Source organism: Calliphora vicina, chromosome 4, assembly GCF_958450345.1.
Source record: "Calliphora vicina chromosome 4, idCalVici1.1, whole genome shotgun sequence".
Lineage (NCBI taxonomy): Eukaryota > Metazoa > Arthropoda > Insecta > Diptera > Calliphoridae > Calliphora > Calliphora vicina.
In genome coordinates, this window is record NC_088783.1 from 122,531,035 (window position 1) to 122,546,528 (window position 15,494).

The 15,494-nt window shown below is 26.6% G+C and overlaps 1 protein-coding gene across 16 annotated transcripts in view; it reads right to left on the minus strand.

The window, feature by feature from the left end:
* The window catches only part of para (paralytic), a 92,369-nt gene extending 77,124 nt beyond the window's left edge, over positions 1–15,245 (minus strand). For 13 of the 16 annotated variants that reach the window (XM_065509945.1, XM_065509943.1, XM_065509942.1 and 10 more), the window contains exons 1-4: positions 14,781–15,245; positions 13,996–14,279; positions 7,136–7,289; positions 6,832–7,022 (exon numbers count right to left, since the gene is read on the minus strand). In XM_065509945.1, coding sequence (XP_065366017.1) covers positions 6,832–6,981 — 150 coding nt within the window. In that variant the 5' untranslated portion in view covers positions 6,982–7,022; positions 7,136–7,289; positions 13,996–14,279; positions 14,781–15,245. Of the gene's footprint in view, positions 1–6,831; positions 7,023–7,135; positions 7,290–13,995; positions 14,280–14,776 lie in introns of all 16 variants that reach the window. The other 3 variants (XM_065509936.1, XM_065509938.1, XM_065509937.1) reach the window with 3 other exon arrangements.
* Positions 15,246–15,494: the final 249 nt, after the last annotated feature.

Consider the following 15,494-nt stretch of genomic DNA (forward strand, 5'->3'; position numbering starts at 1 on the left):
ATTTAATTTTTTTTCCAGTTGTTTTTTAATTTTTTGAAAAAAAATTTTTCGATTGTTATTTTAAATTTTTTTTTTAAATTTTATAAAAATTTTTTTTTTAAATTTTAAAATTTTTTTTTTTTTTGAAAAAAAATTCGGGTTAAGAAATTGTTTCCCGATTTTGACCCATTGTAGGTCAAACTTACTATGGTCGTATATACGTCGTTGCAAATGTCTTTGAAATATCTATCATTAGATATCCATATTGTCTATATTAATGTCTTAGTAATCCAGATATAGGTAAAAAATAGGTCAAAAATCGAGGTTGTCTTGGTTTTTTCCTCATATCTCAGCCATTTGTGGACCGATTTTGCTGATTTTCTTCAGAAAACTGATTTCAACAGACAGACAGACGGACATGGCTTAATCGACTCCGCTATCTATAAGGATCCAGAATATATATACTTTATAGGGTCGGAAATGAAAAATGTAGAAATTACAAACGGAATGACAAACTTATATATACCCTTCTCACGAAGGTGAAGGGTATAAAAAGGATTTTCTTTACAATCCTATTTACTTTATAACAAAAATTAATTTAATATCTGTCCGTATTTTTACATGTTACGAGCTTTACAAAGCTTTGCAAAATAAAGTCATAATTTTCCTAAAAATTGGACTTAACACGTTTGCACACTAAGCTAACGATATGTATTTTTGTCAGTTGAATAAATTATTTGAAATAATAATAATAAATACGAGTAGTACTTCGTATAAGCAAAGAACACCAGATGAAAGTAGGAACAAAAAAAAGAAACGACAAGGAAAATACTACTAGGACTCATCTCTTTAGCAATACTTTCTTTTCTTTTCGGGCTTTTTATAGAACAACAAAAAACAAAAAATAATTTAAATGTAAATAGTACTTTGTTGGTATATTTTGTTCAATCTTTAGTGTATTTCTCTTTTACATGTTATTTTATTTAGTATTGGTTTTCTTATTTTCATGTTATTTTGTTTTTGCCAAATTTAGCTCCCCGTGCTTGATTTGTTAGTGCTTGATTTGTGTGTATGTGTCTGTGTATGTATACATGTAAAGGTTCCCAGCAGTTCAACAAGTAGTCAGTAATCATCACTAATGTCGGATCACTTGGCTGACACCAATTTATATATTTTGGGTCATTTAGTTACTTTATACATCCCATGTAATCTAACGTGAAGACAATTGTCACTTTAGTGTCTCTAAGTCACCTAGAGTGTACTTTAGAAAGTAATTATTTTACCCACAAAAGGAAGGTTAGTGTACAAGTACATAATCGGTTATTGAACTGTTAATGAGATGTCTTTTTAACTGAATAGTTTAGATAAGGTTAAAATAACTAGTTACATATGTATGTAGCTGACCAAGTAACCACTTAGGTAGATAGTAAGGTAATTTACTTTATGTAACCAGCTATCAGAGATTCTCATTGTAATTCAAAATGGTCAAAATAACTAGTCGCGTAGCTAGTTATGTATGTAACTAGTTGTGACCCTAAATGATAGGTAAAATCACTTGTTCGGAACAGTCTCCTAGAACTGCTGCGTTAGTTGTAATACTGTAAATGTAGTAGTTAGTGTATAAAACAGGAAAGAAATAAAACATGAAATAATGTTAGCGGACATCGCGCCAAAAAATAAAACACTAATTCGTAAATATTTAATTGGGGGTTGCTTTATTACTTTTTTTCTGGTTTTTGGCTTCTTCAGATTTTTTCATAAATAACCATTTTTTGTTTATTTATTTATTATTGCGACTAAAATTGCAAAATAAAAGCTTTAGCAACATTTATGGCCGTTAATGGTGTATGTAAAATTAATCAAAATTTATTTTTTTAAAAAAAAACACACATATAAATACATCATACATAAATGTTCATTAAAACTGGCCTTAAAAATTGATTTGCTTTGTTGGATGGGTCTTATTTTATTACTTAGGGCCATTATTACAACTTGCCTTTATAGTAAAAGGTAATTTTAAGCAATAGAAAAAGGTACCCTTAAAGTTAACATTAACTATAAAGGCAAGTTGTAATAATGGCCCTTAGTATCTACAATTAACTGCTTTAAAATTTAAGACCAATCGGATAAGTAGAATGGTACTTTCTTTTCATCAATAGTCACCCTTATCGTGGTTGGCGTAAAGGTTTTACGCCTACGATAGTTTTGTACTAGATTAAAGATAAAATCAAACTGTTTCTTTAATCTAGTACGAAACTATTGTAGGAGTAAAACGTTTATTACAACCACGATAAGGGTAGGTTTAGGGTAAAGGTTTTTCAAACTTTTAAAATAAATCTTATCTTCTAGAGAAAATTATATTTCTAGAAAGATATAAAACATTAATTTCGAATAAAAAGTAGCATAATTATCGGAAAATGTTAGAAATGTAATTTTCTCCAGAAGATAAAATTTATTTAAAATATTAAAATCCTAATTAATCAAACATTTTGATTTGTATATTCAACAAGCTGTGAAAAAAGAGCAAAAATGTAGCGAAATTTAAACATTTATGAATTTTCGAATCTTTTATAAACACTTTTAAATATATTGCGTTTTGATATTTTGACCCGATATTTCATATTAATTTTTGTTTTCAATATCGATTTCCATTATATACATAAATGGAAATCAGGCAATTATAAATAACAATGAAAATTAAATTAAAAAAAAATACACCTCAACATGAAATTTATTGCTATTAGTGCCTAATTTTAAAAACCGTTTAATCCGATTAAACGAAAATCACAAAAAACCGAAATTGTGAAGAAAAATCAGGTTTTCGGTTAACCGGTTTATAAACACTAACTGAGATCTTGAACTGAAGTCCCTATTCAAAAATGTTTCCTGTTTTTTTTTCTTATTCGGCATATAAATACGGATCGTTTGAGTGGTATTACTAGGATAGATTCCCAAAAAAGAAAAAACCGTACCGCAACATACGTACTACAACTCATACATACATACATACATACATACATACATACACCATTAACTACGTTTCAGGCGACACCATAAAGGAGGATTAACACAGACAATTAATTAAAGTTTAAGCGTATTGAAAGCACAGGATATTACGAGTACATACATACAGACATAAATAAAAAATAAATTAATACATATATACTTATGTACATAAATATGTATTCAATACTTTTTAGAGGCAAAAAACTATTTGTGTTTAATAAAACAAAACTAAAAATTAATTAATTAATTAATTAATAAGAACAAAAAATAATACGTAGAACATAATTGAATTGAATTAAATAGATTAGATTAGAATAGAATAGAATAGTGTATAAGGTGTTTAGGAATTAATATTTAGTTAGGTAGATGGGTAATTAGGTAGTTGTTAGGTGAATTTTTAAAAAATAATTAAAAATAAGAATTTCGCGAAGTCGTAAGTAGAGTGTTAGAATAAGAATTAAATAAAGCAAAATTATACTTTTATATATTTGACATATTTGTTTTTGGCAGGACAGGACAAACAAAAATTTAAACATGGATAAGAAATCTTTAAAATTGGCTACAGCTGTAATAAAACTCTTACTTCTTTCTGTTTTTTCTTGCGACCATATTGCGGCTGAAAGAAGATTTATAACAAAGTGTGTTTGTTTCAAGAAGTGGGGGTTGGGGGATTTGGGGGTTTATAATGTTTGGATAAGGTTGTTGAAATGTTCATTTCACGAAATGAGTTCAAATGTATGAAAAATAACAAAGAAAATCAAAGAAAACAACAAATCCAAAAGTATATGTGATGACGCATATGACGTTTTCATTTCGTTTGATTTTTATTTTAGTTTATTTCGACGCCAATTTTGCCAACGCCAATTTTTATTATTGGTGTTTTTACAATGATTTCATCATAAAAAAAATAACAAGGATATTTAGATGGGGGGTAGTAGTTGGATGGATGGTTGGTGGTGGATGGTTATGGGTACAAACAAAATATTTAGTCATTGAGTTGAAGTTAGTTTAATTTATTTAGCAAGTAAATCGAGTAGTTGAAGTTTTTTTTATTGATTTTTGTTCATTATTAAATATGTATTTTTTTGTTGTAAGATGTAGATATTCCACGCCAAAAAAGGGGAAAGAGAAAGAGAGAAAAAAAGAAATAAAAATAAAAAAAGAAAAAAATAGTAGTAAATATCTATGAAAAAATTTATACAAACAACACAAACTTATCATCTAATACATATGTATGTATGTATATCTCTTAGATTGTTTGTTTGTTTGTTTATTTATTTATTTGTTTGATGGTTGGTTGGTTGGTTGGTTGGTTGGTTGGTTGGTTATGTGCACTTAAGATTCGCAATATTTTCATTTGCAAAAATAATATTTTGAATATAACGGATGAGAGTTTAAAATCGATATTTGAATAGTTAAAAGTTTTATATTGGTTTGACAATGGAAAGATGACAAAGCGTATGGCGCGCAAACAAGAATGATTAATGTTTCAAATTGATTTCGACTTCTATCATATCAGATGGAGAAAGAAGTACATATTGAATGTTAATGAAATTGTTGGTATTTACATTATAGTGGTTTAAATACCTATACGTAACGTATTTAATTTGTATTTTAAACTGTTTTATAGAAGGTTTCTCTAAACTCTATGTTTATTTATTAAGTTAAAAATAATAACATTTTAGTTAAATAATACAAAAACAAATCGAAAAAAAGAAAAAGAAACGATATCGGAAACAAATGTTAATGTTAATTTGAAAACAAAATAATTTTTTGCCTTAAAAAAAAATAAAACTAATTGTATTTTTATACAAGTATTTTTTTTAGTTTGACAATAATATTATTTCTAATGAAGCCAATGTTAGTCAATCAGAAAACATCAAATATGTATTTATAAAAAAAATTGTAATCTGTGAATTGTTTTTTAAAAAATTTAACAATAAGAAAAAAATACGTAAGTAAATAAATAAATAAATAAATAAATAGCAAATAAAAGAAAATTAAATGGATTCTGATTTCTTATACATACATACATACATACATACATATGTATGTATGTATGTATATATTTGTTCTTTTTCCAACAATATTTGACACATGCCAAAATATTTATTTATGTAGAAGTAATTGCAACTATACAATGTTGAAAAACTAATGCAAATACAAATCAGAATCCAAGTTCTTATACTTATGTATATATTAACAATGATTTCCACGTTTACTTTAAAAGAGTTTAGATTACAACATTTAAAAAGTATTAAGAAGACGAGTGGTGCTTTTTCAAAAAATACAGCAAATTAAACTTAATTTTACATACATATTTATTTTGTAATAGTAACTACAAAAGTTAAAGTAGGCGTAGAGAATTCCACTACAACCAATTAAAAAGCCATTAAGACAAATGATGAAAAAGAAAACTTAAATCACCTAAAAACAACTTATTTAAACAGCCAAAACGATTTGATCCATCTTAGCCTAAGCACAAGAATTCTAAAACGTCAATTGCAATGCAAAAAAGTCATTCGTTTCTAAACGCAACTGTGTAAATTTTGATAAAGAAAAAGTCAACGGTATGTAAAATATTTTTTAAAATTGTACAACTTTGTTTGGCTTGATATATCATTAATTCCATGACATTCTTAACCATGGGTCTTCAGATTTTATTCAAATTTGGCACACACATACCCTATGGATTTTGACATTTTTACCATTTCTGTTTTTAATTTTTTTAATTACATATTTTGAAAAATCGAAAACGATTTTCGATTTTCGATTTTTTAATTGCGAATTAAGATTTTAGTGAATTAAGCTCAAAATTAATTGAATAATATATTAAAATATATTTTGTGATGTTTTGGAACTCACCCTAGTTGAGTTTTAACTACAAATTATGGAGTCAATCATCGTTCTGACTGTATAGAGTAATTTACTTAAAAGAACTTATTCTAAATTTATCATACATGTTATAAAATGTACACTTGAATAAATGAATTAGTAAATAAATAAATCAATTAATAGATACATAGATAGATATGTATGTGTATGCTACATATGTATTTTTAGATAACATATTCTAGTATAATATGATCTATGAAACAAAAATGTAAGTAGAAATACGGCTATTTAATTTACTATGGGTTACTCTTAAGGGATCTTGAAATGATAGAAGAAATTGTGAAGTCAATACGAAATATTTATCTATGATATTACAAGTTATTAGTAATTTTTTACAGTGTTAGTAGGAAAGGATGGTTGGTGGTAGATGGTAGATGTTAGATGGTAGATGGTAGAGATTTGAAAATATTATTATTGTAAATGAATGCCTGTTAGAAAAGATGATAATTTAAAATACATATGTATATAAAGTATAAACGAAATTTGTATGGTAGTTAAATAGTTAAAAGCTTTCTCATTTTTGTAGTTAAATGTTACAATAATAAAATGTATAATAAAACCACAAAATGATTTGGTCAACATTCCACATTTACATTTAAAAGTTATACGATTTGTTAGAGAGTTAGAGTTATAGTATATAAAATAAAAAAATAATAATAATAATAAGAATAGTAAAGTTACAATACACATAATATACATTAACATATACATATGTATGTTTGTTTTTTGTTTTGTTTTGTATCTGCTCTCATTCATGTACATATACATACATATGTTAGTAACTGTGTGTGTATATGTATGTATGTATGTAAAATACATACATACACACATACATATATAGTATATATACATATACATATATAGTACAACAGATCACAATACTGAGTTAGTTTTGACACAGAGATACAGATATAGAAGATGAAATATAAATTTTAGTTTCGTAATATTTACCGGCGCCTCTCCTTCGAGTCTCTTTCTTTCCAGTTCCTTTTGTTTTTCATGTTCTGCGATACGATTTTCTATTTGCACCAATGATTCGCGGGTGAAGGGACGGAACAAACTACGTTCTTCCTCAGATATCGAGTCGGAATCTTCTGTCATTGTCTATGCGGCCAACGATGAGAGCCTCAGTTTTCCAAGGCCTATTTCATTCAAATTTCCATTTAACACGAAGACACAATCACATAGTATATATATATATATATATATTTTTATAATTATTATACATACAAAATATAAATTCAATCATACATACTCGTACAAAAAACAACAAAATAAAAACCAAAAACTACTGCTTATTTAGTTCTACGCACACTTACATTAGGCACATGTATGTCGCCTGCTACATCAAAGTTACAACTATATCCGAGGCGCCATCTTCAAACAAGCGCCCGCCACAGACACGTATTCTGTAAATAAAAAAATAAATAAATTAAATACAAAACATACACATTCGTAAAACACATGAAACTTTCAGGATAATAAAAAAAAAAAAAACAATTTCATCGTGCGGCCACTACTAACTGACTCAAATAATCCTTATATGATGTATGTATTTACTACGTATGGATGGATTGGTGGATGTATGCATCCGCACTTAATTAACAGATTTGTTCTGGATGGATCTTATTTTGTTCTTTAGTGGTTAAAACTAATTTCTGCAAAATAACTCGGATAACTATAACCCTTGCCGGAAATCGATTGAATCGATTGTCAAATTGGATAAACAATGGTAAATAATGTACTTAGCTGTTTAAATAATTGCCCAATTCACAATCGGTGTCGTAGCGTTGTATCGTGGTTTGTGATTTGTTATATATCAATCAGACATGTCTAAAATTCCTTTAGAATTTCCCTACGAATATACTTTAGAATTTGTCCAGAATTCTGTACGACAAATCTTACGAATTTCATCAGACAAGGAGTTACGATTTATTGTCAACCACTCATACAAATTTCGGTGCAATGTTGTACGGACATCGAATACGAAATCGACAAGTTGTCGGTACGAATTCGATGTTTACTGGGTGTGTATTTATGTAAATATTTTCCAAATAAATATTGCATGTAATGCATGTATGTATGTATGTATGTATGTATGTATGTATGTATGTATGTATGTATGTATGTATGTATGTATGTATGTATGTATGTATGTATGTATGTATGTATGTATGTATGTATGTATGTATGTATGTATGTATGTATGTATGTATGTATGTATGTATGTATGTATGTATGTATGTATGTATGTATGTATGTATGTATGTATGTATGTATGTATGTATGTATGTATGTATGTATGTATGTATGTATGTATGTATGTATGTATGTATGTATGTATGTATGTATGTATGTATGTATGTATGTATGTATGTATGTATGTATGTATGTATGTATGTATGTATGTATGTATGTATGTATGTATGTATGTATGTATGTATGTATGTATGTATGTATGTATGTATGTATGTATGTATGTATGTATGTATGTATGTATGTATGTATGTATGTATGTATGTATGTATGTATGTATGTATGTATGTATGTATGTATGTATGTATGTATGTATGTATGTATGTATGTATGTATGTATGTATGTATGTATGTATGTATGTATGTATGTATGTATGTATGTATGTATGTATGTATGTATGTATGTATGTATGTATGTATGTATGTATGTATGTATGTATGTATGTATGTATGTATGTATGTATGTATGTATGTATGTATGTATGTATGTATGTATGTATGTATGTATGTATGTATGTATGTATGTATGTATGTATGTATGTATGTATGTATGTATGTATGTATGTATGTATGTATGTATGTATGTATGTATGTATGTATGTATGTATGTATGTATGTATGTATGTATGTATGTATGTATGTATGTATGTATGTATGTATGTATGTATGTATGTATGTATGTATGTATGTATGTATGTATGTATGTATGTATGTATGTATGTATGTATGTATGTATGTATGTATGTATGTATGTATGTATGTATGTATGTATGTATGTATGTATGTATGTATGTATGTATGTATGTATGTATGTATGTATGTATGTATGTATGTATGTATGTATGTATGTATGTATGTATGTATGTATGTATGTATGTATGTATGTATGTATGTATGTATGTATGTATGTATGTATGTATGTATGTATGTATGTATGTATGTATGTATGTATGTATGTATGTATGTATGTATGTATGTATGTATGTATGTATGTATGTATGTATGTATGTATGTATGTATGTATGTATGTATGTATGTATGTATGTATGTATGTATGTATGTATGTATGTATGTATGTATGTATGTATGTATGTATGTATGTATGTATGTATGTATGTATGTATGTATGTATGTATGTATGTATGTATGTATGTATGTATGTATGTATGTATGTATGTATGTATGTATGTATGTATGTATGTATGTATGTATGTATGTATGTATGTATGTATGTATGTATGTATGTATGTATGTATGTATGTATGTATGTATGTATGTATGTATGTATGTATGTATGTATGTATGTATGTATGTATGTATGTATGTATGTATGTATGTATGTATGTATGTATGTATGTATGTATGTATGTATGTATGTATGTATGTATGTATGTATGTATGTATGTATGTATGTATGTATGTATGTATGTATGTATGTATGTATGTATGTATGTATGTATGTATGTATGTATGTATGTATGTATGTATGTATGTATGTATGTATGTATGTATGTATGTATGTATGTATGTATGTAAATTACGTATGTATATGTACGTTCCTTAGTTCGTTCGTTCGTTCATTCATTTACTAAGTACATAGTGTGTGTGTGTGTGTGTGAGTATATGTACATACATATGTATTAGTTTGTTTAAGTCCTTGTGTGTTGCGTTTAATAGTGTTTAATTACTGTTGGGAGAATTCATTTTATTTTAATAATAGAAAAGTGCGCAAATTATCTCCATTAGAATATTTTTGACTTTGGATAGTTTGTATGGATGTGTGTGTAGGCAAATTTACTGTTACTTGCACACCACGACAATTTGCACGTATAACACTCATTTATCCAACACCTGTGTAACTAAATGTATGTACGTATCTCTCGTAAACCCATAATAATTAACAAAATAATTATTTTAAACGTTAATGAAGGGACGCCCCCCTCCCTAGGGTAATTGGTGTTAGATAGTGAACTACAAAACTAAATAAAATAAATTAAATTTAAATATATGTATTACACTCTGCTACAAAATAACACTTTTTGTCAGAACTTGAACAGTGACTTAATGGAGGTTGTAGGCCTAGGTGAGGATATACTAAAACCGTTGTCAAAGATTTTGAAACACCCTCAAAATGTTGAGTTATTTTGAAAAAAAAAACTATTTTAGGGTAGGTCCTAGTACTTTACTACCTCTAACTCACACACTTTAAGTCAGTTTTAAAAATTGTAAACAACTATGGATAGGCAAAGAATTAAGCTTTCATAAAATGTATGTATATTCCAAAAAATTGTGTAAGTTTTTATAAAAAGTTTCGCTTTACTTTTTATTTTTTCCATAATATGTATTTAAAATTCAACAATATATAACCCACGCTAGGTCGTTTTACAAGTTTTTTTTTTCCATCGTAGAAGAAATATGTAAATGAAATAGAAAAACCTAAAAAAAACTGTTGCATAAAAATATTTATTGAATGATTAGAATTTATTTCTTACAAAAAACCCGCGGAGCTTGTTATAAACAAGTAAAACGTGATCTAAAGATATTAAAAATAATAAAAAAGCAAAACAAATTTGTTGGAAAATTTTACTTCAACTTCTCTGGCTTTATATACCGATAAATCGGTCTCATAAAATGACTGGACACAAATAGGAGTTGTCCTAGACTTGTGTGTTACAAATTGGACTTGTTTCAAATTGGAATAGTCAAGACAAATGTAAAGTGTTTTTATTCAATCAAAGCATATTTATTGAAAACGGTACAAAAGTACTGTTTAAAACCAGTTTTCATAACATAATTTTTAAATATTATAATATTTGATTAGTTGTCCGGGAGCACAAGGATTTTGACCGGATTGAATCCTAACTAAGGTGAGAACATTTGCTTAAACAAATTGTTTATATTGCTGCACATTTAATATTTTGAATATCGGCTTCACATAAATAAAATGTTTTTACACACCTAGTTGCAATACAAGAACTTTGGGGTGCAATATATGTACATATGTATATGACTTTTTACTTTCTTTAGACATTATGATTCACAAATTAAACGACTTACATAAAACATTTCCTAATAAAAGTTATTACACAAACAACTGTTTGAAAAGGAGTAGTAATCAAAGGTAAAATAATAACATATTTCTTCTATTTAAATACAAATAACGAATTTAAACGATATAACTAAATATTTAGAGAATTAGAATACAATTTGTAATTGTTTCTGGTTATATACCCTCCCCCCACTACCAGTTTTAATAAAAAATTCCATGTCGATAGATTCATAATTGGTCATAGCTCCGAAAAATACTTTAAAGCTAATAAACCAACAATCAATTCAGCATAACTAAGTTACACATAATTAAAAATTACACTGCCTAATTTTATATAATTGGTCATTTAAAAGGCCCACTAACGCCCCTTAATCTATTTTAAAAGTTTACTACATACTAGGGTACTCAATCGATTAACCGTTAATCGGTTAACCGATTAATTTTGGACGGTAAACTGTTCGAATAATTTGAAATTGCCGATTTTCAAATAACAAATAAACCGATTAATTTGTGTCGATTAACCAATTAACCGAAATTCATTTTTTTGCACTTTAAATTTTTTTTTGTATTTATTTTTCCATTTCAATTCAAATACAAATTTCAAATTAAAATTAGATATTTTTTGAACATCCAATAAACATGTTTAGTGAGTATGTATAACAACTGACATATTTAATTTACATGTATTTGAAACTTTGTTTGTATTTACATGTATAGACGAAACTTTTTTTTTAAAATGAGTCTTTTATCATAACTGAACGAAACTATTAAATTAATCAATATCTAAAACAATCCAAAAAGGAATATTCTTGATTTCTCCAAAATATACAATCAGCGAGAGAGTTTTTTCCAAGAAAAGTTTTATTAAATCTAAAGAAAAAATTCGTTTAAATTATATTCTTTTTATAAAAGATTATAGAACAGCGCACATTTTGTATTACTCAAATAGGCGATATGTTTACAAAAATTATCTCAAATACCTTATTTGCCATTTTTTATGTTTTTGTATACAAAATTCGTTGTTGTATTTTCAATTTGAAATGAAAATATAAATTATTCGGTTAATCGAATAATTTTTAATAAATAAATCGATTATTAACCGATTAAATCTAAACCTCGATTAATTATTTGCTCGATTAACCGATTAAACCAGAAACCCGATTAATTGAATACCCTAATACATACATACATATGTATGTATACGCAAATTTTATCACAAAATTGAATGCCACACAACATAATTGCGTATACGTTTGATATAACTAATAAATAATACTCATACGCATAGAAGCTCAGCTCACATAATCAATGAGAATAAATCGTTTGGACACTATCATGTTTTCAACCGACAGTAAAACGGACATACATACATAGCTATATCGTCTTAGAATCATAAAGCATTTAAAAAAAACTTATTTTATACTAATATTTTACTAAAATGCAAAATAAATTCGAAATCAACAATTCCAATTTTAAAAATAAATTCTCAAACATTTTTGGATTTTTTCTACAATTTATGGTACAGAGATATTTTTGTAAATTTTTCTACAATCGCCCAGGCGTTTACTTATTTAACTTATTAATGAGATTTAAAAAAAAAATTAATTTAGAAAATCTGATGGCTGATTATTTTCATTATCACGAATTGGTTGTTATTTTGAATTTGTTAGAAATTAAAATAACAAGTGATAACACTCATTAATTAGTTGACCTCTCAAAAAACGAATATTGCATTACTCAGAGATAAGCTCAATACTTATTTACACAAATAAAATAAATATGAAACGCAAATTGTAAATCAGATGACTGAGTTCAAACACGCTTTGACAGAAGAAGATTCGCATAAAGATTTTTAAAAGAACCATGAATTTTAAATACATTCTCAAACATTTTTGGATTTTTTCTACAATTTATGGTACACACTTACAATCACCCAGACGTTTACTTAATTAACTTATTAATGAAATTTAAAAAATTAATTAATCATTTTGAATTTGTTATAAATTATTGCACAATAACAAGCGATAACTCTCATTAATTAATTAGTTGACCTCTCAAAAATCCCATATTGCATTACTCAGAGATAAGCACAATACATACTTATTTCCACAAAAAAAAAAAAAAAACTCAACTAAATATGAAACGCAAATTGACGCTTTGACAGAAGGTGATTCGATTAAAGATTTTTAAAAGAACCGTATTGAGGCATTAACACGGCTGTTTTATTGTACTGTGAACTTGGACAATAAGTTTTGCACTTCATTTCTCCGTTTATTTAGTTGAGAGAGGACGGAAAATGTTTTGCAAAAATATAAAAAAAAAACATATCCATTGCTATTTTTTGGGATGAGTAAGTAGGTAAAGCGAATTAATGACAGACTCTTTAATTTGAACTTTTCTAACAACTGCGCATAACAGTTTGTCCAAGTGACAGATGAATTAAATACATAAAGGAAATGAAAAACTTAACGAAACACGAAGGAGCAAGGAAAACCTCATAAGTAGTTGAAAAACAAACGTCAAACTTTGGAAAAAATAAATAAATAAATAAATACGAAGGGAAAGTAACTAATGGAAAAAGCAATTCGAGAGAAAGAGACACACACATAGAGGTAGGGAGAGCGCAACTAAGTAACTTTAACACAACTGTTATTAAATACATTCATACATACATACATACATATAAGGACATTTTGCCTATGTAGTGGAGAGCGTAGCGTCATATATGTTAAAGGAAAAGAGATTGTTTTTTACTTTGTTATGTGTAATTGAAAATAATTTTCATTGAATTTGTACTTTCTTATACTTACTGTAAATCGATGCCAATCGATCGTTTTATAAGATTTGCGTGTATTTAATATTTATTTTATTTAATATTTATGGGAATAAATATTATATTAATTTTATTTTCCTTATTATATGAGGTTTAGTAATTTGGTGTTAATTTGGTTTGGATTTCCAGGCCTTCTTTTACTTTATGTTGTAATTTTTGAAGCTCCAAGCGTATTTATTCTATATATATATATATATTTATTGTATATATCTATATGTTTTATTTATTTATTCTCCTTTTTTAGTTTTTATGATTTTAATGCTACATTTATTTAAAAAACAAAAAAAAACATTGATAAGTTAAAAAACACATTTTATTTTTTGCCAAAATTATATTAATAATTTTTATGGTATTTTATTATTGTTGGTTTATTTAAATATTTTAAATTAAATCATCACTTGTATATATTTAATTTGTTGCACTTCTTATATAATAATACGTAGGATATTATTTTTTATTTATTTTTTTTTTTTTTTGCAGGATCTTAATTCTTTTTAATTTATTTTAGTCACGTTTATTGCAATTCGCATTTAATTTAATATCTGTTTATTGTTTTTATTTCTTAATTTCCTAATTGTAGTTTTTAGCAGTTGCTTAAAACACCAAAAATATATGTATATAAGGAATTGTATTGACTATGAAAAACGACAGCAAAATGAGGTTAAACTTTTTTCACAATTTTCTTCACACACACACATACATATATATATATATATATATAAATACATATATTTAAAATTTGAATATATGTTTTTAACCTACAAAAAGACACTCCTAACAGCTTGAAAATGTAATAAATTTAATTTATTTTAAGCTATGACACACAACATGTTTAAATTTATGAAGTTATTTATTTTTATTTTTTATTTCTTTGATGTACATATACATATATATTTTAAATATATACTTTTTATTATTTCATTGATCTGTTCTTTTCTTTTATTTCAAAAGCCAACCGTTCATATCAAACACCAAAACGTAACCAAAAGGCAAAACGTCATGTTAAACTTTACTTAGTCAAATAATGAAAGGGGATGACATCAAATATATTTTCATTCATTGCCTTAACAGTATTATGTTATAATAGGAAATTCGCCGGAGAGCAGCATTTTTCTTTCGGTTTCTCTTTCTCTTTTAACATTGCTCTTAAGCTTAATACATTCAAAGTAGCGAATTAAGAACTCAAATTCCGCTAGATTTTCAGACGTAACACCATTTATGTTAAGCTTTATTGAACCACTAACAAGAAAAATTAAGCTAACAAAAATTCTAAGAAAACAAAATAATATACTAGAACTTGTATGTAGGTACATATGTATATATACATACATATGTATTTCAAAATCATATGTACATACATACAGTATTGGCCATAACTAAAGCATCCCCTCAATGAATTTTTTCATATGGTATTTTTTTGTGTAAAATCAAAGTTTTAAATATCTATTATGTAATATTTTCATTTGTTAACATGTT